Genomic DNA, 23,005 nt, shown 5'->3' on the forward strand with positions numbered 1-23,005 from the left:
CCTGCACCAGCTGGCATTCGACACTTAACACTGAGGGCAGAGAAGACCAGGGGCATTTGGAGAGGGGGCAGGGCCCGATCTAGCAGGGGAGGGCTGGGGCCTAGGAAGATGGGGGGATGCTTAGCTTGAGCTGGGATTCAAAAGCGTGAGCTCGGAGGCAATTAGGAGCTGATACAGGGGCAGGAGCAAGCGCTGTGGCTCTCTGAGCAGGGGATCTTTGGAGAGTACTTCCTTCCAACTGAGAGTTTTTCAGGATGCGACCTCTTCTACAAGCCCATCCTGACCCACTGCCAGAACTCTCACTACACTCACATGCCCCTCTTTTAGAAGACTTACGGACTTATGATTCATTTAGCTTATGTCCCTGTCTCATTTCCCTCCTTGAAGGCAGGGACTAAGGGCTCTTTCCCACCTAAACCTAGCTTGGTAATTTGCAACAACACCCTCTTGGTGTTGAAATGAGATGAAATGTCCTAGGTGCCAAAGACCCTGGCCCGAAACCTTGTATCCAGGCAGAGGAACTGCTTTTACAGGGAGGTGGGGGTAAGGGGAGGGCAGGAAGGAGACAGAATCTTGGCACACGCTGTGTTGGGAGTGACCTGGGTCCCACACTGTCTCTGCTTCCATGTTCAACCCCAGAGCTGAGAGTTTCTCTAAAGTCAGCAGCCGGGACCTTGGAAGCAGGGGAGAAGTTTAAGGCGAGGCTGACGATGGCTTTGTCGGACTCTCACTGAGTCCCAGCCCTTCAGGGGCCCTTTCTCCTGGGAGTTTCTGACACTTCCTGTCTACCTCTGAGCTAATTAGCGATGCCCCAGAGGGCAGGCCAACTGGGAAATAAAAGGAGCAAAAGCTCAAAGCAAACAAATGATTCCTCATTAACAGAGTTGGGAAAGGTCTGGGGAGAATGAGGTCTGAAACGTGGGCTGAGATGCCTCTTTCGGATTAACCATTGGCTTAATCTGGGTTCCCCCCTAAAACAGAGCCTGAGCAAGGATTCGTGTACAGGTAGTGTATTTGGGGAATCAATCACCAGGAACAGGAGTGGAAGACTGGGAAGAGTCAAACAGGCAAGGAGGGAAAGAGAAAGGCAATCACGGGATGCATTATTGAATTGATCGAGTTGGGCACTATATGGGCATCGGGAACTCTATCATCTTGGGATCTGTATCGGACGTGCCCCAGAACTGCTCACCTGAAGAATGGAAGAGTGGAGTATGTCCCCACCAGCTCCTGTCTGCCTTGGTCAAGGGTTGTCCCATGAAGTGTTAGTTTCTTTGCACTTCCAGGTTTATGCACATGTCAGAATGGGCAGTGGGTTCCTGCAGGGGTCCCAGGCTGCAGTGACAGAGCCCTGAGGCTGGAAGATAGCAAGTGCCGCTGAGGCAAGGTGCTCTTGAGTCACACCTGTCTGCAGTTGGCTGTCAAAGCAAAGCTGGAGTAAAAAGATGAGCTAGCTGAGCTTTGGGAATCCTATAAATAGGGAAAGGGCAACTTTGTGAAAGTGGAAATGAAATTGCTTCAAGGAGGGGCTATTCTTAAATGGTAGAGGAAAAAAAATGCAGCCCTGGTGAACATGGAAAAAGGATACCTAAGTCAGTTGAGAAAGACCAAAATATTATTGCAAAGAAGAGTTATATGTTTTTCAGTTCACCGCTGGAATGTAAAAATAAATAAGTGAACAGAAAACAAAACAAAACAAACAAAAATGATGGGCTGGGAAGATGTGAGGTCAGCCACAGGAGGAATCTAATAAGACCTCAGGTCACACGTCCTTTCCCTGTCTTCCATAAACAGAACTATATTTCCATTTAATTCTCATCCAAAGTCAGGATCTATGGTTTTCCTAGGTGGGAATATTAATTCTTCCTTTAATTAACTGCTTTTCCAGCAATGCATAACCTCAAAGTGTAACCTGGTGATTAGTGATCTATTATTATGGCTCTCGCATGATGTACAGAGTGACTATTCTGAAACACAGCACTGAAGCACGTGCTCTGGCTTGAGGGTCTGTGAAATGGGCACTCAGAACCAAGTGCACAGTCTCTTCATGATTCTCCCAGTCTTCAGGACTCTGTGCCAGGAACCAGGGATAAAGAAGGAGGACAGACCCTCAGCCCTCAAGCTCATGGACCAGAGACGCCAGGTTTCTTTTAAGTTTCACAAGCCAGTACATCCCTCAGGGTTTTGCCTGCCTGGTCCTTTTCCAATCAGTCCTTCTCGGTAATCTGACCTAAATATAGCTCTGCAGCTAATTTGCTCCGATAGTTCCCCCTCTCTCCTCAGCCTGTTTCCTGCCCTGGAAACTTAGCCGGGTGGGAGCGGGGTGGGTGTGGGTGTGGGGGCGGGGCAGCCTGATCTGTGGCCGATTGGCCTCTGATGTTCTATTGTTGAAACTCTGGGAAGCTGTGCTATTCTTAAATTATTTTTAAAGACCCTTAGGAGAAAATCTTTAAATACATTTCAACTGATCGAAAGACAAATATAAAAACCAACCAACCAACCCTGATGAGCTCTAAAGATAGCAAAGATGCATAGGACCTGTAAGGAGCCTCGCCCTCACCAGGCTTTTCCTCACTTCCTGGAGCGGCACCTTCTCCTCCCTACCCGCCGCGCTGAAGCCTCGGAAGCCGGCTCCACGAGGGGGATACGGGTGCAGGAGATGAGCGCCGGGTTTGGGTGCTTAGCGACTAGGGGAACCGAGGGCTAAAGAGGAGGGGCGGGAGCACTCCCCGCCCCCGCGACGACCGCCGCCGGCCCCGCCCCGCGCAGCCCTAACGCGCGCACCCAAGGTGTCTGGGCGCATCCCGGCAGCTGAGGCCGCAGCGGTGGGAACTGGTAGAGGGGCTTCGAGAAGGAGACGGCGGCAGCGCCCCCACTCGGTCGTCCAAGCCAGGAGCGCGGGTACTTAAGAAGCCCCGAGTTAAGGTGAGTTCACCAGCTGAGCCCTCCGTAGCCGGAGTCCCCTGTTCTTTTGGTTTGGGGTAAGAGGAGGGGTCCGCATCGCTGCAGCTCGGGTGGGATGCGCCGGCGCCCCCTGCTCCGTTTGGTTTGGCCTTGCGTGGCCCCTTAGACGGGTGCAGGGATGCGGTTGGGGAAGGGGGCGCTGAGTCCTGTAGGCTGGGCCCTACGGCCGTGGCGGAATAAGGTTAAGAAGATGGACGGATCCCGCCCAGACCCGTCTTAGCCTAAGGTGGTCCTTCCCCGCCGCTCTCCCGGGCCTTCTGTCCGCGTTCTGGGAGCCCGGCCTGGCATTTATTATTCGGAACAATGTGCTCGGAAGGAAGAGGCCCAGGTCGAACACGCTGCCCTGAGGCTCCCAGGTGAAACCCTCAGTACTCATCCTTCCCTGCCGCCGCATTTTGCAGAAGGCGACCCCGGGTCCAAGAAGGGAAGGAACCCGCCCAAGGTTAGTCACATCGTAGTCCGAGGCTGAGCCAGGACCAAAGCCAGGAGTCCTGCCTTCCAGCCCCGGGCTCCGGGCACTGCTGCCTTCTCCACCGCATTTCCGTCTTTCTGACCCGCATCCCTCCTCATGCTCCCGCATCCTCCACGAGGCTGCGTCCTCTAGGACTCGGGGAAGCCTCCAGGCGGAGGGTGGGCGGCGGTCAGGCCGCCGGTTCGGCTGCCTTGAGCACGAACTGAGCGGGCGGTTGCTGGAGTACCAGGCAGGCCGCAGGACCGGGGGGGGGGGGAGGAGGAGGACCGAACAAGGTGGAGGCGCCCCGGGGGCAGGTTAGGGATGCTGGGGTGCCGGTGGGCCCGGGTCAGGCAGAGCCGGAGCTACGGCGGGCGCCGGCTAGAGGACTGGAGGGCTTTGTCTGGGCGGTGCCGCCTCAGCCAATGGGAGCGCGGCTCGGGCCGAGCCCCTCCGCTCCCTGCCTCCCGACCGGCGGGAACCACGCGGCGCCTGCGCGTCTCGGGCATTCCGCGCTCGGCCGGTGCGCGGGTTAGTGCCTGGGACAGTGAGCGCGGCCGCCTGCCGGCTGCGCCCTGCTCCGGGCGGGTTTGGCGCTGCGCCCGACGTTGAATTCTCCGCCGCTTTTTCCATCCAGTCATCCAAAGTATGCCCATAGTCAGCTGCTGCAGAGTCACTGTCTAACCCTGCGTGGGGTTGCGGAGGCACAGATTTCATTATGGAGGGCCGCCCGCAGGCTTCGTGCTGCCCAGATCCTTTACGAGGCAGCAAATGTCCTACTTTCTACCAGAGCGGTGGAGCCGGGCTGTGCACAGGGCATATACTTCTGGCGGGCGAGGAAGCTGATCTTTGAAATTTGTGTAGCTTTCATATTCTCTCAATACACATTTATAGAGCATCTGCTTCCTGTCAGCCATCAGAGTAGATATTTTGGAGGAGCCGGAATTCAATGACTCGCCACGGGATCCATCTATGGGGCGCTCACCGTCCGAGGGGAATGACTGTTAGATGGGGGCTGTGAATGGTTATAAACATAAATACCTCTAATCCTACCCTGCCTCCGGGAGTGCTATGACAGAGGCCCAGTAGGAAGGTGTGAAATGTGAATGTAGGCAAGAGATTGATTTTTATTTAGAGGATCAGGACAGGCATCTCTGAGGAGGTATTTGAATCAGTTGGGACTTGGTCAGATAAAGAAGTCAGATTTGGTATAGGATGAGCAAGGCACGGAAACTGGAAAGTACAGGGCTTGTTGTGGGATGGCGTAGCAAATGGTCTGACGAGTAGATGAGAAATGTGTAGTTGGAGATAGGGTTTGGAGCGGCCAGGTGAGGACCAGGATGCCCAGCCTGTATACTCTGATTTGAAATGTGGTAGGGGCTTAGGAATAGAATGGCTCCTGAATCTGTCGCTTGTGCTAATGTCATTTTCTACATCTGCGCCAAAAGTCTTGGGAATATCTTTGATTCTTTTTTTCACATCCTAATTTAATCTGTCAGTAAATGGAACAGGGCTTTACCTTCAAAACATAGCTAGATTCTGACCACTTCGAATCACCTCCACGGTTTCCACCAGGGCTGGCTGCCCTTTTGTATATCTCCAGGGAGCACCTTGTCACATTTCACTGGAGTTGTGCAGTGCACAGCCTGCATGACTGTACATTGTGTCCTTGGATTATTGCCATAGCTTTTAAATGCTCTCTCTGCTTCTACCCTTGTCCATCCTTAGTCTATTCTTAACCCAGTGAGAGTTACTGGAAACTCTGTTAATTCATTCACATATTATGTGCCTCCTGTGTGCAGGCTACTCTTAGGTGTTGGTGATACAATAATGAACAAAATAGACAAAACCCTCTGCTCTCAGAGTTCACATTCTAATGGGGCTGAAAGACAACAAATAAGTTAATTAATTACATTATGTATAATGTGTATAATGTTATAATTTTGTAAGTTGCCAAGGAGAAAAAAAAAAACGGAAGCAGGGAGGAGGGGTAGAAAATGTCAGGGTCCGGGTCAGGTTGCGGGGGTGGTCAGGGAGTGTCTTACTGAGTAAACATATGAGGAAAAGGCTGAAGTGAGAGAATGAGCCCTGTGGAGAGTGAGGGGAAGAACATTCCAGAAAGAGGGAAAAGTAAGGCAGAGGCCCTGAAGCAAGAGGTTGCCTGTCACTCGAAGGACAGCAAGAAGGCCATTATGGCCAAGGTGCAGTGAACAAGGGGGCATGAGGTCAGGGAGGTCACGGGGACCCAGATCATGGAGGGCCGTGTAAGCAATCTGTACACAGTTTGGCTTTTACTCTGAAAAAGAGTTTGGTACAGGAGTGGCGTGATCTGATTTCTGCTTCTCAGGCTTATGCAGGCGGTGTTGAGCAGCGTGCAAAGGGGGACTGGGGAAGGAGTGGGCAGGGAGCCCTGTTGCGGGGCTGTTGCAATAATCCAGGCCAGAAGTGATAGAGGCTTAGACAAAGATGGTAGCAGAGGATCCTAGATATGTTGTGAAGGTGGAGTCAGGATTTGCTGACAGCTTGGCTGTGGAGTATGCAAGAAAGAGAGGAGTCAAGAGTGAGGAAGACTGAGAGGAGTAGGTATTCAGGGCCATAGCACAGGCTGCATTTTGGACAGGTTAAATTTGAGCTACCTATTAGACATTCGAGTGGAGATGGTGACTAGGCAGTTGGATACGTAAGGCTGGTTGGAGATAAACATCTGGGAGTTGGCAGCATGTAAATCATATTTAAAGCTATGAGAGCTCACCATGGTGGCAAGAAGAGACCAGGAACGGAGCCCTGAGACTGCGTCATTTAGTGGTCTGATTGAATTTGGTAGTCAGGCCCTGTTCTCCTGGGGCTGGAAGGGCTGCTTCAGCTGGCAGTTGTAATGATGGCAACTTTGACAGCTCTGGTACCACTTTCTCTTGGAGGACAGATGAGAAGTGGAGCGGGGGAGGCACATGTTCCTGTGGGCATTGCAAGATCTACAAGGCATCATTCTCAAAATGATGAGGCAACAGTAAGAACTAGTAATAATGATCTGCAGAAAGAACCTGCTTTCAGTATGTTTTAGTAAATATTGTTTTGGCTGCAAGCAACACAAACTTCAAGCTTGCTTAATCGACATGGAGAATAAAGCCATAGCCTGCCTGACAGAGCTGGAGGACCAGAGGGTGGCTGGCCCTCAAAAGTAGAGCTGCCCCAAGGAAAGCTCACAAGGCTCTGTTGCTTCTCTCTCTCTCTCCACCTCCATCTCTGCTTCTTTCTGCATATGTGCCTTCTCTCTGCAGACTGGCTTTCTCCATCTCTCTCTGGCTGCAGACTCACTGTAGCGAGCGTAGCTGTCCCGCCTCCAGCAGCCGGATGATGTGACCTCACCCCACAGAGGCTGATTTGCATTCTTTCAGTGTCAGGGCACAGAATGACAGGTCCCTCCTGGGTCGGTGTTTCTCCCTGACCCAGTCCTCCATGGCCCGAGGGGAGGTCTCATGACCAACTACAGCTGCAGAGGCCAAATCCTAAGGGCAAGAGGCAGGTCTGAGAGGACAGGGATCAGCTGAGCAGGCAGACACCCACAAGGTGACCACTGCAGAGAATGTCTGTGATAGGTTGTCTGGGGAGAACTGGCCACGACCTAAGTGTGATCTGGTGATGAGAGTGTCTCTCAGACTAATCAAAGTGTCATGTTAGGTTTACCTTCTCTGCACTTGGTTAAGGCTTTGGCTTTTCTTGAAGGTCTCTGTTAACCACAGCTATATGAGAGTCACCTCTGCATTTATGATAAAATGGTGATAAGAACATCATCTACTGTGTCATTTGCTGCTCCTCTGTAGTGCTCAGAATAGTTCTCTTTCGAAGGAATAATAGGCATCTTTTTTGAATGAGGGCTTTACAACTTGTCAGGTTTCCCTTTTGCACGGCCTCAAGGAAGCCCCCATTTACCGTGCAGTTAGCATGTGTAGCTGAGCTGGGCTGGAGCTTATAGGCAAGACTGTGCTAAATGATCAGAAGGGAAATAGCCAAAGGAGAACATACATCTCTCTGGTGAGGGATCTCAAACCCAAATGCCCATGGTGTCCAGGCAGCTAACAAAGGTCTGGGTAGGTGTAAGATAGTAAGTGCATATTGTTTGTACTGAGTTGAGTTAAAGCGTAACTCAGCTGCCTAGTCACATTACCTTTTCTAACACTAGGCTTTGCCAAACAAAGCAGCCAAGTGCAACATGTCGGAGGCAGGCTGCCAGTTGTCAGACCTGGGATTCTCACGTAGCTCACTGGTCTTAAGCTCCTCAGCGTGGGGTCCCTGCATGGGGTGTTCCCTGCCTGAACCCAGCTTGCCCGCCTCAGTGGGACAGGGCCCTCCTTTCCCACTCGGTGGTGCCAAGGCCCAACCCAGAACACCTGAGTTCTCTTTCCTGCCTAAGGCCTCCTCCTGAGTTCCTGTTTCCTGCTGACCCCCTGCCTCTTCCGAGGATGTCAGTACTGGGAATGCCTGCTTCCTGCATGCGAGACCTTGCCTCTGACCCACAGGAATGCGACCAGCTGTGTCCTCTGCAGGATAGTCCTGTCAGAATGCAACAAGGGAGCCCAGCGTCAGGACAAGGATGCACACACCATTTTTCTGATGCGGGGGTGCCTTCCACAGGTTATGCATCGGTTATGCATTGACAACGGAAAGGAAGGGCCCCTGAGAACAGACCCAAGTGTTCCCAGTGTTATAACAGTTTCTCCCAGATTACAGATTGATATGTGAGCATCTTGATTTTGTGACCGTATCTTATAAATTTGGTCACTGGGAGTCAAGTGCCCTGTGCCAGGTCACCCTGGGGCCGCTCATGGAGTTTCAAGGCTAAGGAGACTATCCCGCCCACAGGTGCTCTGCCTTCCTCCTCGCAGCACCCACTTCCCACAACCATTTCTGTTTCCAAACCAGAAGGCCAGGGAGTGGTTTTTCAAGGGGAGAACTTAATATTTACGGAGACTAAAGCCCGGCACGAGGCCTTAAGATGGGAAACAACCCCGAGGAGTGCGTGGGAATCCCACTGCCTGTGGCATTGTGTTTGGAGTGAAAATCCACAGCCTGTTTCAGAAACTTAAAAAAGAGGAAGAGGAAGAAATCTAAATTTCTACCATTCCCTGTGTGAGACTACGCGGTGAATAGTGCATTATTCAAGGGACTGAGTTTTCCTGCATTTCAGGCTATTTTGCCTTCAGCACTTTAGGTATTGCTGACTCCGAGGAAAACAAAATTGAAAGCAGGCCCCTATTTGGAGATGGTATGGAAGCATTCGCTGCCCCAGGCATTGGGCAGAGGGATGGAAAGGGATTTGCTTACAGACAATTGGACTTGAAACCACCCAGTGCTGGTGATCTCTGACTTCAGTCGTGGCGGGAGAGGGTGGAGATGGGTGTGCTCAGCCAGCTGGTCAGTACTTGGGTGGGGAGGGGGCACCCGGGCAAGGAATCTGAGCCCAACATGGGCCTGTGCCTTCCCTAAAGGGTCCGTCTGGGCTCCATTTTGCTGTTGCTGGCCAGGGGCTTGCCATGGAAACTTCTGTTTTGGCCACAGGCTGACTTTCCACCTTTAGGAGGCTAAGTGCTCCAGAGTGCTCTGTGGGGGGTGGGGAGGGGAAGCACACAGCTCATCCCCACTCGGCAGAGACTCACTGAGTGCCTCCTTGTGTCATGATTCTTCTAGACACGGGGTATTCCACGGTGAGCAAGATGGACAAGGCCCCTGGCCTCACTGAGCTTATGATCTAGAAGGGAAGATAAAGGAAAGAAACAAGATCATTTTGGATTGAAGAGTGATCGTGTAGAGAGCAACCTCTGTGTGTTGCATGGAGGATTGGGGACAGTGTCTCTGAAGTCGGAGGATCCACATGGAGTGAGGGAAGAGCAAGGCTAGGGGACCTGAGGCAGGGAAGAGTTGGTTTTCAGAAACTTCTAGAAAGTCAGCGCAGGGAGCACAGGGGAGGGTGGTACCAGACAAGGTTGGAAAGGGAGGCAGAGGCCACACCACCAGGTCTGGGAAGGAGGTATCAGGGAGTCACGTAAACTGCCTGGTGTTATAAAGATCCTTCTGGCTGCATGGCTGAGAAGGAGTGTGGTGAGCTGGTCCAGGAAAGATCAGACAAACCCAGAGATCCCTATTTGTTTACCTTTCCTGAGGATTAAACAGAGTAAACGCTTCCACCTGCCTCCTGCAGCTAATGCTGCAGGGGTTGCTAGTAAATGGGCTAATTACACACCTATTGGCCCTGGCTGGTTATCAGTTAGGTTTGGAGGGGAGCAAATGGGCAGGGGTGGAGCTGCCTCCCAGGCAGGACCTGTTACTGATAAGAACAGTCTAACAAACCACAGACCTGTGTGCAAAGGATAGGCCTGGAGCATTCACCAGCAAAAGAGCAACAGCTCCCCCAGCCGTGGTTGTGTAGCTCAACTCCCTCCCAGCCTCCCCTGCCTTAACTCAGGCCAGGAGGCATCACCAGAACAGATTTCACCAGAACAGGAGGACAAGTGATGCACACGCTGATCAACAGTTAGTAACGCACAACTAGTCATGGTGCTGGGTAACCTTAAGTTTACACCAAGTGATACATGGCTTTGTTGCAATAAGGTTGATTTAACCTCAAATGGGGGTGGTGGGGGAGACCGTGTGTGTGTGTTTTAATTTAGGTAGATTAAAGCGTGTCTCATCATATGGCTCCAGTCTCCGTGCTGCAATGAGTTGCTGATGATTCAGCCTCAGAGCCAGACCCTCTGTTTGGTGGGGTTAGGGAGAGGGGTGGGGAGCTGAGTCAAATGGCACATGACATGGGGCTAGAAAAGCTGCCTGCAGAGGCATGTGGGCAAATTGAGGGATTTTTACTGGATGTGGGGGACACAGACGAGAGAATGAGACCCACACAGTCAGAGTTAGGTCCCTGAGTCCCCCAGTGTTTGCTGCAGAACCTGGTTTTAGGATCACTGGGCTGGTCCAACCGCCTCATGTTACAAATAATTGGGTGATGACTTGTCCAGGGTTGCCCAATGAGTTGGTGGTACAGCCAGAACCAGAACCCAGATTAATAGATGTCCCGGCCTCCTGACTCTTTCCATCACATGAGGCTGTGGCTTGAGAGGGAGGTGCAGGAGGGCCCTGCCTGGTACCGTGACCAGACCTGGGTCAAACAGACAGAGCCACTCCTGCCTAACTCCTTGAAGGCAACAGGGCCGGGCTGAGGGTACATTCTGTGTTTCAGAACCTGCTAGGAGGAGGCCGACCATCCTACCTCTTGTGGCCACGATGCTGACCGCCCGCCTCTCCAGACCCCTGTCACAGCTCCCCGGGAGAACCCTGAATTTCTATGAAAGAGAGAATGGAACGAGGTAAGAAATGAAAGGATGGAGGTGCCCTTGAGGATCACACTTTCTAGGCGAAGCTCAGCTCTTCACACACGACGATGCAGATGGTCAGAAGGGCTGCCTCTCAAAGATGTCTCCCAATACCCACCATCTACCAGCAAAGGAAATTCAACGGCGTGCTCAGAAGACAGAGACCTTCCCAGGCACACAGGGCACGCAAGAAGATCTTTCATTCCTGCTTTATTTTTTTTAACTTTTTATTTTGAAATAACTCTACTCTTATACAAAAGTTGCAAAAATAGTACAAAGCGTTCCTGTTTCCCCTTCACCTAACTTCTCCAAATGTTCACATCTTACAAAACCAGAGTGCAATCAACGAAACCAGAAAATTACCGCTGATATAATACTGTTAACTAATTGACAGACCTGATTCAGATTTCACCAAATGGCCCACGAATGGACCTTCTTCTGGTCCAGGAAACAAATCAGGGCCCCACAGCGCACTTAGTTAGGTCTCCTTGGTCTCTTTCTCAGTCCTTGTGGGTAGTTCCTCAGTCTTTGTGGTGCACGACCTTGGCACTCTGGAAGCGTGTCTCTCAGTTTGGGTTTGTATGACGTTCCTCGTGTTTAGATTCAGGTAGGCATGTTTGGAAGAATCCCAGCCAAGTGAGGTGGTGCCCTTCTCTGTGCATGGCATCAGGAGGCACAGGATGGTGACACATCTTATTACTTTGATCTCCTGGGTAACTGCTCTTTTTAAACCTTACACATGAAACCGGCTAACTAAAGTGTCCTGAGACTTCACTGAACTGTTTGTGTGGTTTCGAGAAAGTGCTAAGGACAAATTAAACAAGCAGCGCTTTTTTTTTTTTAAGATTTTATTTTTTTCCTTTTTCTCCCCAAAGCCCCCCGGGTACATAGTTGTGTATGTTTTTAGTTGTGGGTCCTTCTAGTTGTGGCATGTGGGACGCCGCCTCAGCGTGGCTTGATGAGCAGTCCCATGTCCGCGCCTGGGATTTGAACCAACGAACCCCGGGCTGCTGAAGCAGAGCAGCGAACTTAACCTCAGCCATGGGGCCAGCCCCTCAGCTCTTCTTCTTCAAGAGCTTCTGAGCCTTTTGCAGGGGATTCACTGTGCTCAGCTCCTTCATTTTCTTCTTTTGCAGCCACAGCAGGGAAAAAATAAGAAATACCATTTTATTTCTTTTATATTTGCGGGGAATGAAGCTGAGTGTCCAGTTAAATTCAAAGTCCCAGCAGCTAGAAAATTGATGCATCTTTTCTATGCCAATAAATATGTTTGGAAGAACATGCATTTAGGCTTTTAGCAGCATTTGCTTAAAAGCATTTCCACGGGATACAGATGCTTGGTTGGAGATGGCCTCACGTACCAGAGGACACCATAGAAGAAGGGGTTAAAATGGTCCCTCTCGCAAAGGTGACATCCCATGGAAGAGGGAATGGAGCGTGGCTCTGTTGAAGGGATTTTGGAAGATTTACTGCAATTTTTTTTCAGCGAGTGATTCACAGAAATGGCAAAATGTGTCTCAAAAGTGGCTTTTAGGGATTTCTGGAGATTATTTTTTATAGACAATAAAATAATCCCAAAGGGAGCCAGCCCTGATGGCCTAGTGGTTAAAGTTCGGCATGCACTGCTTCAGTGGCCTGATTTAGTTCCCGGGCACGGAACCACATCACTCATCTGTCAGTAGCCATGCTGTGGCAGCAGCTCACCTAGAAGAACTGGAAGGACTTACAACTAGAATACTAGAATATACAGCTATGTACTGGGGCTTTGGGGAGAAAAAAAAAAGCAAGATTGGCAACAGATGTTAGCTCAGGGCAAATCTTTCCCAGCAAAAAAAAAAAAAAAAAAAGAATTCCAAAGGAAGTTAAAAATACTTTTGCAAAGGTTTTAATCCTCAAATTAAAGGGATGTGAGGCATTAGTCAAGCTTCAGGCTCATTTGCGGAGAAGGAAAGGCTGTCAAAGGGAGATTCTGAATCTTCTGGAAGGATTGTAGATATAACCTGGTTAGGCTGAGGGAGATGGGGCAGGGTGGTCAAGGGCAGAGCTTTGTCGGAGTTCGTGAGCTGTCCTCAGGGCAAAGGTGTGAGCAGAGGTCAGGAAGAGAGACCCAGGCGTATGAGGAGGATGGACTGGTGGCTGATCCCCATGCCTGAGCAAACAGCAGGTCTTTGGATGGGAAAAAACTTAAGCCTGATCATTTTGCTTGAATCTCAGTTGGAAAGGGCCTCATACTCCTGTCCTCACCTGTAGGTAGATCCTCTGATAGCATCCTTAACAAGTGACATCACAGCCATGGGGCAGTCAGTACCTCTCACATCAGGCCTCCTGTCTTTGGAGACTGCTATTGTAAAGTCTTTTGTCATATTGAGCAGAAATCTTTTCTCCTGTAAATGCCACCCCTTTGTTCCTGGGTCTGCCCTCTGTATTCACACTGAACAAGTTACTCTCTAATCCCCAGAGACACCATGCCACCCCAGTCTCCCCCACCGCCCACTTCTCTTATTTCATTTGCATGTTTTTTCATTGCTGATCTCCCTTGGTTTCCCCACTCAGCATCCAGGTCTCCCACCTCGATGATGTCCATTTGGCCTGTGCTCCTTCTTGAGATGTGGTGCCCTGAACAGAACACCCCCCAGGTGTACGAGCCTCAGAGCAGCAGTCACCCAGTACACAGCATCTGTCCAGATGAAAACTTCTCCAGGAGTGCCTGGATGCAGCCCCCACCCTGACACCTGACAGCTGCTGGGTTCACTGGCTCTTTCAGGTTTTTGATCTCCAGCTTTGCCAGAAGGCTCTGGCACCCCCTGGGGCAGGTGACTTACCAATGCATTCCCTACCCAGGATACTGCTTCCTGGATCTTGGTTACACAAATCAGCTGGCTCAGCCCCAGTGCTCAGCTCTGCATGGCCGGGTATGACACCTAATCCTCCAGGGCAGCTGACCTGGGCAGAGTGGAGAAGGGCTCTGGCCTCCCTTATCCCTGTCCAGTCTGCGCTCACACAGCTTCTTTTGGCAGCCACATCAATTGTGATTCATGGTCCTCCAGACTAAATATTTTTCACGATGCTGCTGAGTGAGGCCGTATTTCTCCCAAGCTGTGCTTGTGTCACTGACGTTTGTCCCTCCTTAACCCCATCTTGTTAGATTAGGCATGTCAAATTGACTCATGACACCTCTCAGCAGAAAGCTGGGTTACTGGTTATTGTTGCCGATTCATGATGGGAGAAACAAAAACGATAGAGCTTCAGACCAGTAAGATGGAAAAGCAGCCAGAATTAATGCCTTGGCCAATGTGTGGTGGCGTCTCAGATGTGGCCTGGCAAGTTCCTGGATGCCAGGGCTCTGGGGACAAGCAGGTTCCTCCACAGGCCCTTGGGGAAGTGCCAGACATCACCTGTCCGCCTCTCTGATTGCCCTTCCGGGTTAGGATGGAAATCAGCAAGCTCTCGTCCTCTGAATCTGGCAGCCGTCGCTTTGGGACTCCACCCTCAGAGAGTTTACTGACCATCCTGAGTTTCACTGCACCACCTGTGAGACTGGCCTAGAGGTTGGAGTAAGTGGTTTGGTTGATTGACCAGCAGCTTGCTGCCACGGCAAGATCCTCCTGGGCAGAGGGGACCCTCCAGGGAAATGCACACTATTTTGTATTATGGGATTTAGGCTTAACCCTCTCAGGGACACTTTTAGCCCCGAGAAGCCAGTGTATCAGGGCTGCATCACACTAATAGGAGCAAAGACCCCCAGAAGGCTGGTGTGGCTTCTGAGACCCCAGGCTCCTTGTTTCTTTCTGCTCCGTCATCCTGAGGCGGCTCTCACCTTAGAGAGTCAAGATGCCCCTCCACCTCCACTTCAGTCCAGGCAAAGTAACGTGGAGGAAGGGAGGAGCTGCTCCTGCCCGCAACGAGCATACCTCTCCCAGCAGTCACTGCAGACTGATGCTCGCACCTATTGACCAGAGGTGGGGCACACTATCACCGGGTAGGTGGAAAGAAGTGCCTGGAAAGAGTCTGGAAATAGTTGGGCACATTGCTACCCCCAGACAAAATTTTGTTAGCGAGGCGCATGAGAAGAATGGGTATTTGCGAGTGAAGAGCCGAGCTGGGCTGTGGCCTAGAGCTGATTTGGACCCCAGAGACGTTAGGGCCTTGGCAGTGAAGAGGCTCAAAAAGGAAGCCCCAGCAGGGAAAAGTCCTTTTTTAATTTTTTAAGGCAGCAGTTATGAACGCTGCTTGCAGATTAGAATCACCTAGAGCACAGTGGGGAAGAAATTCCTATTGCCCACCCCAGGGACCTCTATTCCTTCCTCTAAATGCAACTAAAACCCCTGGATATTATATACAACAAGCATAAAAAGACTGTAAAAGATGGAGAGAAGAAGGCAGATCATTAGGGACCTCAGGACCCCAGAAACAACACAGTATGAGTTTCTACGTTTTCTTTTCGTTTCATATATCCCAGATTTGGAGCTCAGGAAGGAGGCAACCCAGAAAGGCCAGAAAGCTCAGGCACAAAAAGCCCCAGCAGCAGTTTGCTCTCTCTGGCCAAAGAACCAGCCTAGCAAGATGGAAAACTTTGGACAATAACCACTCTACTCCAGCCGAACACCACAGAAAAAGCTGTAGCCTTACCCCTGCCGACACCAGCGAGGGCAATGCTGAGCCTAGACTCCCGCCTTCACCAGGCTGTAGTGAGGGACCCCAGTCCTCCGACTGGGACTTTCATTCTCCCCCAGCAATAATAAGGCTCCGTGCCTGCTTGGGGTGGGGGTGGGGGACTGTCAGAGTGTACTTTCTCTACCTCCCAGCAGTAATGAGACCACACACTGCCACACATATGGGGAGCAGTAATGAGGCACTCCAACCCCTCCCAGCCGGGGAGACCTACTGAGGAGCTGGAACCTGTCGCCACCCGGCAGTAACACTTCCCAATTTATTTAACGAAGCTACTATTACCCTGATGCCCAAACCAGACAAAGACAGTACAAAAAAAGAGAACTACAGACCAATGTCCCTCATGAATATAGATGCAAAAATCCTTAAAATATTAGCAAGTAGCAGTCAGCAATATATAAAAAGAATTATAAACCATGAAGAAGTGGATTTGTTCCAGGGATACAAAGATGGTTCGGTATTTGAAAATCAGTCATTATAATCCACCAAATTAACAGGCCAAAGAAGAAAAATCACATGACCCTATCTATCAGTGCAGAAAAAGCAAAATTTAACAGCTGTTAATGATAAAAACTCTCAGAGAAATAGGCATAGAGGGGAACTTCCTAAACTTCATAAAGAGCATCTACAGAAAACCTACAGCTAACGTGCTTACTGGTGAAAGACCGAATGCCTTCCCTTAAGATGGAGAACAAGTCAAGAATGTCTGCTCTCACTACTGATTAAATGTAGAGCAATAAGCAAGTGCAATAAGGCAAGAAAAGGAAATAAAAGTCATACTGATTGGAAAAGAAGATATAAAACTGTCCGTATTGGCAGATTACATGATTGTCTCTATAGAAAATTCCAAGGAATTTGCAAAAAACTCCCAGTACTAATAAGTGAGTCCAGCAAGGCCACGGAATACAAGATAACCCACAAAAATCAATGTATTTTTATGTCCTAGTAATGAACCTGTGGTTATCAAAATAATATATATTACTGTTTACAATTGCACAAAAAATGAGATACTTAGATATAAATATAACAAAACATGTACAGAATTTGTATGCTGAAAACTATATAATGCTGATGAAAGAGATCAAAGATCTAAATAAATGAAGACCCCATACCATATTTAGGGATTGAAAGACTCAAAAATATTAAAGATGTCATTTTTTTTTTTTTTTTTTTTATTAATGTTATGATAGATTACAACCTTGTGAGATTTCAGTTGTACATTTTTGTTAGTCATGTTGTGGGTACACCACTTCCCCCTCCGTACCCTCCCCCCACCCCCCCTTTTCCCTGGTAACCACCGATCAGATCTCTTTATCAATATGCTAATTTCCACCTATGAGTGGAGTCATATAGAGTTCGTCTTTCTCTGACTGACTTATTTCGCTTAACATAATGCCCTCGAGGTCCATCCACATTGTTGTGAATGGGCCAATTTCGTCTTTTTTTATGGCTGAGTAGTATTCCATTGTGTATATATACCACATCTTCTTTATCCAATCATCAGTTTCTGGGCATGTAGGCTGGTTCCACATCTTGGCTATTGTAAATAATGCTGCGATGAACATAGGGGTGCAACGGACTCTTGAGATATCTGATATCAGGTTCTTAGGATAGATACCCAGTAATGGGATGGCTGGGTCATAGGGTATTTCTATTTTTAACTTTTTGAGAAATCTCCATACTGTTTTCCATAGTGGCTGTACCAGTTTGCATTCCCACCAACAGTGTATGAGGGTTCCTCTTTCTCCACAACCTCTCCAACATTTGTCGTTCTTGGTTTTGGATGTTTTTGCCAATCTAACGGGGGTAAGGTGATATCTTAGTGTAGTTTTGATTTGCATTTCCCTGATGATTAGCGATGATGAACATCTTTTCATGTGTCTATTGGCTAAAGATGTCAGTTTTATTCAAATTGATATACAGGTTTATCACAATTTCTATCAAAATCCAAGTCAGATTTTTATAAAGACAAGATTATTCTAAAGTATATATGGAAAAGCAAAGGAAATAGAATAGCTAAAACAATTTTGAAAAGGAAAATTAAGATATTAAGATGGGAGCACATAGCTCAATGAAACAGAATAGAGAACGCAGAAAGAGACCCCCATGAATGTGCCCAGCTGGTATTTGACGAAGGTGCAAGAGCAATTCAATGGAGGAAAGATAGCATTTTCAAAAAATGGTGCTGGAGCTATTGGACATTCATAGGCAAAAAAACCAAACTTTGACTGAAGTCTCATATCTTATGTGAAAGTTAACTCAAAATGCATCACGGACTTAAAATGCAAAACGTAAAACTATAAAACTTTTAGAAAAAAACCTAGGTTTTGGGATAGGCAAAGAGTCCTGAAACTTGACACCAAAAGTATGATTCCAGTGTCTAGGGTTATTATTTTAAAAATTAATATTTTGAAAAATTGTGAGCATAGGTTTTTACTATACAGTAAACTGTGTGCAGCATCCTTAAAAAAATGATCCATAAAAGGAAAAATTGATAAACCAGACTTCATCAAAATGAAACAATTTTCCTCTGTGAAAGACCCTGTTAAGAGTATGAAAAGACAAGTTACAGACTAGGAGAAAATATTTGCATGCCACATATGCAACAAAGGACTAGCATCTGGAACTTATAAAGGACTCTCAAAACTGAATAGTAAAAGAATAAATAATCCAATTAGAATATGAAGACATTTCTAATGGACAAAAGACATGAAGAGATGTTGTACCAGAGAGGATATGCAGATGGCAAATGAACACATGAAAAGCCGCTCAACGTCATTAGCCATTAGAGAAATGCAAATTAAGACCACAATGGGATATCATTCCACAGTTATCAGCCTGGATAAACTAAAAAATAGTGACCCCATCCAATGCTGGTGAGAATGTGGGGAGACTAGCTCGCTCATACATTGCTGCTGGGAATGTAGAAAGCTACAGCCGCTCTGGAAAACAGTTTGGCAGTTTCTTAAAAAAAGCATGCATCTACCGTGTGACCCAGCAGTTGCTCTCCTGGGTATTTCCCCAAGAGAAATGAAAACTTAGGTTGGCACCAAAACCTGTACAGGAATGTCCATAGCAACTTTCTTTGTAATAGCCCTAAACTGGAAACAACCCAGATGTCCTTTGAGAGATAAACAGTTAATCTGTGGTTCACCCATGCCATGGAATATGGATTTAGCAAAAAAAAATGAACAAATTAGTGATATACGCAACAATCTGGATAAATCTCCAGAGCATTATGTTGAGTGAAAAAAAGCAGTCCCAAAAGGTCACATACTGTGTGATTCCATTTATGTAACATTCTTGAAATGACAAAATTATAGAGATGGAGAACCGATTCGTGGTTAAAGAGGATGTGGGGTGGGAGGGAAGCGGGTGTGCCTATAAAAGGGTAACATGAGAGATCCCTGGGGTGATGGAAATATTCTGTATTTTCACTGCATCAATGTCAATATCCTGGTTATGATACTGTACTGTAGTTTTGCAAGATGTTACCATTGGGGGGAATTGGGTAAAAGGTTACAGGACAGCTCTCTGTATTGTTTAAACGCATGTGAATCTACAATTATTTCAAAATAAAAACTTTAATTAAAAAAAATGTCAGGAAGCAGCATGAAACCTAAGGGTTAAGACGGTGAATTTGCAGAAAGCTTCGCGAACAGAGCTATGTCACTGGACGGCTGTTCCCACACAGTGGCAGAAATGGCCCCTGCAATTGCTGGCCTGCTTCCTCCCAGCCTAGCAAGCCTGGAGGAAAGAGCCCCTCTCCCTCAGTGGGACCAGCAGGTTGTCCTCAGTGGCTTGGGGTGGGGAGACAGTCAGTGCTGCTGCTGCTGGCTGAGGGGCCTCTGAGTTGCCTCTGCCCCAGGAACAAGGTCTGGGTGTGACCACACCCTCTGCTCAGGGTTTCCTTTTCTCTTGCAGACGCCCCCTGCTGTGTTCCCCTACCTCCTTTGACTCTGCGGGCCAGCGCACGTATGCTGATGTGGTGAACCCGGTGAGTGGCAGCCCAGCTACCTGGGAACCAGCCAGGTGGTCACAGCCCTTCCCTCTGGGCCCCCAGGCCCTGAGCCACCCTCAGATCAGGGTTTTAGTGCTTCCAGGATCCTTGGAGTCACCTCCTCACTCACTTAACCACTGCCCCCGCCTCCCCATTAAATGAAGTTTAGGGGTTAAGAGTTTAGACTCTGGAATCTCTCAGCCCTGGTTTCAATTCCACCTCTATTCCTAACTACGTTGGGCATTTAAAAAATGTCTGTTTCCTCACTTGCAACATGGTGTAATAACCATACTTACTATATGGAGTTATTGTGAGAATTAAATAAGAATAATGTAGGCACAGCGCTTTGCACATAGTAAGTGCTCAATAAATGCTACCTTTGATGATGGAGATGACAGTGATGATGGTGGTGATGGTGGTGGTGATAACGGTGGTGACTGTAGATGAGGAAACTGAGGTCCAGAAAAGAGAGTAACTTCCCTCAACAACATTATTAGTTGGTGGCAGAGTCTGGGTTAGAACCTGGTCTCCTGAATCTGAGTCCAAGTGTTTTCCACTATACCGCGGTGCTTCTCCAGATAGAAAGAGCCAGGCGGGGAGGGCCAGGCCTGTCCCACGCAGGAAGCACGAATTGTTACTGCCCAGAGGATGCCTGGTCACTGTGACTCGGGATCCTGGGTTCCTAATGTGAGTCTAACCTTCTGAAACAGGCTGGCAGCAAAGCTGTCCTGGTCACAGGCTGTGACTCTGGATTTGGGTTCTCCTTGGCCAAACATCTGCATTCAAAAGGCTTCCTTGTGTTTGCTGGCTGCTTGATGAAGGTAAGAGATGGGTCATCTTTGTCACTGTTGTCCTTCACACATTGTCATTGTTTTGGAGGGTTTTTAAAAAAATTGTGGTGAAATTCACGTAAAATTTACCATTTTTAAGTGTACAGTTCAGTGGTATTAAATATATTCACATCACTGGGCAACCATCACCCCCATCCATCTCCATAACATTTTTCATTTTATCTAACAGAAACTATACCCAGTAGACAATAACTCCCCATTCTCGTCTACCCCAGACCCTGGCAACTACCATTACAATTTGTGTCTTTATGAATCTGACTACTCTAAGTACCTCATGTGAGTGGAATCACACAGTGTTTTTGTGAGTGGCTTATTTTACTTAGCATCATGTCCTTAATGTTCATCCATGCTATAGTCTATGTCAGAATGTCCTTCCTTTTTAAGGCTGAATAATATTCCACTGTGTGGATATATTATGTTTTGCTTATCCATTATCTGTTGATGGGGACTTGTGTTGCTTCCATGTTTTAGCTATTGTGAATAATGCTGCTTTGAACATAGGTATACAAATATTTCTTTGAGACTCTGCCTTCAATTCTTTTGGGTATATACCCAGAAGTAGAATTGCTGGATCATACGGTAATTCTATTTTTAATTTTCTGAGGAACTGCCATACTGTTTTCCACAGCGGCTGTACCATTTTACCTCCCAACGACAGTGCACAAGAGTTCCAGTTTTTCTCCATAGCCTTGCCAATACTTGTTTTCTGGTTTGTTTTTTTTAAGATTTTATTTTTTTCCTTTCCAAAGTCCCCCAGTACATAGTTGTGTATTCTTAGTTGTGGGTCCTTCTAGTTGTGTCATGTGGGATGCTGCCTCAGCATGGCTTGATGAGCAGTGCCATGTCCACGCCCAGGATCCAAACCGGCAAAACCCTGGGCCACCACAGCGGAGTGCACGAACTTAACCACTCGGCCACGGGGCCGGCCCCTGTTTTCTGGTTTTTGATAGTAGCCATCCTAATGGGTTTGAGGTGGTATCTCATTGTGGTTGTGATTTGCATTTCCCTAATGATTAGTGATGTTGAGCATTTTTCGTGTGCTCGTTGGCCATTTGTGTATCTTCTTTGGAGAAATGTCTATTTAAGTCCTTTGCCATTTTTGAATTGGGCTGTTGTTTTTTGTTGTTGAGTTTTAGGAGTTTGCTCTATCTTCTGGATATAAATCTCTTACCAGATATATGATTTGCAAATATTTTCTCTCATTCTGTGGGTTAGCCTTTTACTCTGTGGATAGTATCTTTTGATGTACAAAATTTTAAAATTTTTATAAAGTCAAATTTACCTATTTTTCTTTTATTATCTATGCCTTTGGTGTCGTATCCAAGAAACTATGGCCAAATCTAATGTCATGAAGTTTTGTCCTATGTTTTCTTCTACGAGTTTTATTGTTTGGGTCTTACATGTAGGTCCGTGATCCATTTTGAGTTAATTTTTGTATATGGTGTTAGGTAAGGGTCTGGCTTCATTCTTTGCACCTGGATACCCAGTTTTCCCAGCACCATTTGTTGAAAAGACTGTCCTTTCCCCATTGAATGGTCTTGCATCCTTGTCAAAAATCAATTGACCATATATGTGAGGGTTTATTTCTGGGCTCTCTATTCTGTTCCATTGGTCCATTTGTCTGTCTTTATGCCAGTACCGCATCATTTTGATTACTGTAGCTTTGAAGTAAGTTTTGAAATCTGTAAGTGTGAGTCCTCCGGTTTTGTTCTTTTTCAAGATTGTTTTGGCAATTTGGGGTCCCTTGAGATTCCATATGAATTTTAGGATAGGTTTTTCTCTTTCTTCAAAAAATGTTATTGAGATTTTTATAGATATTGGATTAAATCTCTAGATTACTTTGGGTAATATTCACATGTTAACAACATTAAGTTCTCTAATCCGTGTCCTTGGAATTTGTTTCCATTATTTACGTCTTCTTTAATTTCTTTGAGAAGTGTTTTGTAGTTTCCATCGTACAAGTCTTTCGCCCCCTCGGTTAGGTTAATTCCTAAGTATTTTATTCTTTTGATGCCATTGTAAATGGAATTGTTTTTAAAATTTCCTTTTCAGATTGTTCGTGGTTCATGTATAGAAATACAACTGATTTTTGTGAGTTGACTTTGTGTCCTGCTACTTTGCCGAATTCATTTATTAGTTCTAACAGTTTGTGTGTGTGTGTGTGTGTGTGTGTGTGGAATCTTAAGGGTTTTCTACATATAAGATCATATCATCTCCAAACAGATAATTTTACTTTTTCCTTTCCAATTTGGGTGCCTTTCATTTCTGTTTCTTGCCTTATTGCTCTGGTTACAACTTCCGATATTATGTTGAAGAGAAGTGGCCAAAATTAGCCACAATTTACCATCCAAATCTTCCGCTGGAAATTGCAAACCTTCGACAGACTCCAAAATAGTTACAATAGGCAGATTCTGCCAGTGCCATTGTGGTCTAGGTGGGGAGACAGATTTCTAGCGCTTCCTACTCCATCATCTTCCCAGAATCCTACTTCAAGTTGAATATTTAACACCTGTACTGCCCAGGACCTGGGCAAAGTTCTGTTGTTGTTTTTTAATTGCTTTCCTAACAACTGGCTCATCTGTTACTTAAAACAGCCCACACCTTTTCCATTTGCTTCAGTCTCACTTGTTCTTCATAGCTTTGTCCATTCATTCATTCATTCATTCATTCATCGTTTGCTAAATGCTAATGATGTGTCTGACAC

The 23,005-nt window shown here is 47.4% G+C and overlaps 1 protein-coding gene across 1 annotated transcript in view; it reads left to right on the forward strand.

Annotated features, from left to right (window-relative positions):
• The first annotated feature begins 2,573 nt into the window (after positions 1-2,573).
• BDH1 (3-hydroxybutyrate dehydrogenase 1) overlaps positions 2,574-23,005 on the forward strand; it is a 41,357-nt gene continuing 20,925 nt past the window's right edge. The window contains exons 1-4 of the mRNA XM_070582580.1: positions 2,574-2,925; positions 10,647-10,773; positions 19,375-19,447; positions 20,161-20,271. Of these exons, the coding sequence (XP_070438681.1) occupies positions 10,691-10,773; positions 19,375-19,447; positions 20,161-20,271 (267 nt within the window). The 5' untranslated portion in view covers positions 2,574-2,925; positions 10,647-10,690. The remainder of the gene's footprint in view (positions 2,926-10,646; positions 10,774-19,374; positions 19,448-20,160; positions 20,272-23,005) is intronic.

The sequence above is a fragment of the Equus przewalskii genome, chromosome 18, assembly GCF_037783145.1.
Source record: "Equus przewalskii isolate Varuska chromosome 18, EquPr2, whole genome shotgun sequence".
NCBI lineage: Eukaryota > Metazoa > Chordata > Mammalia > Perissodactyla > Equidae > Equus > Equus przewalskii.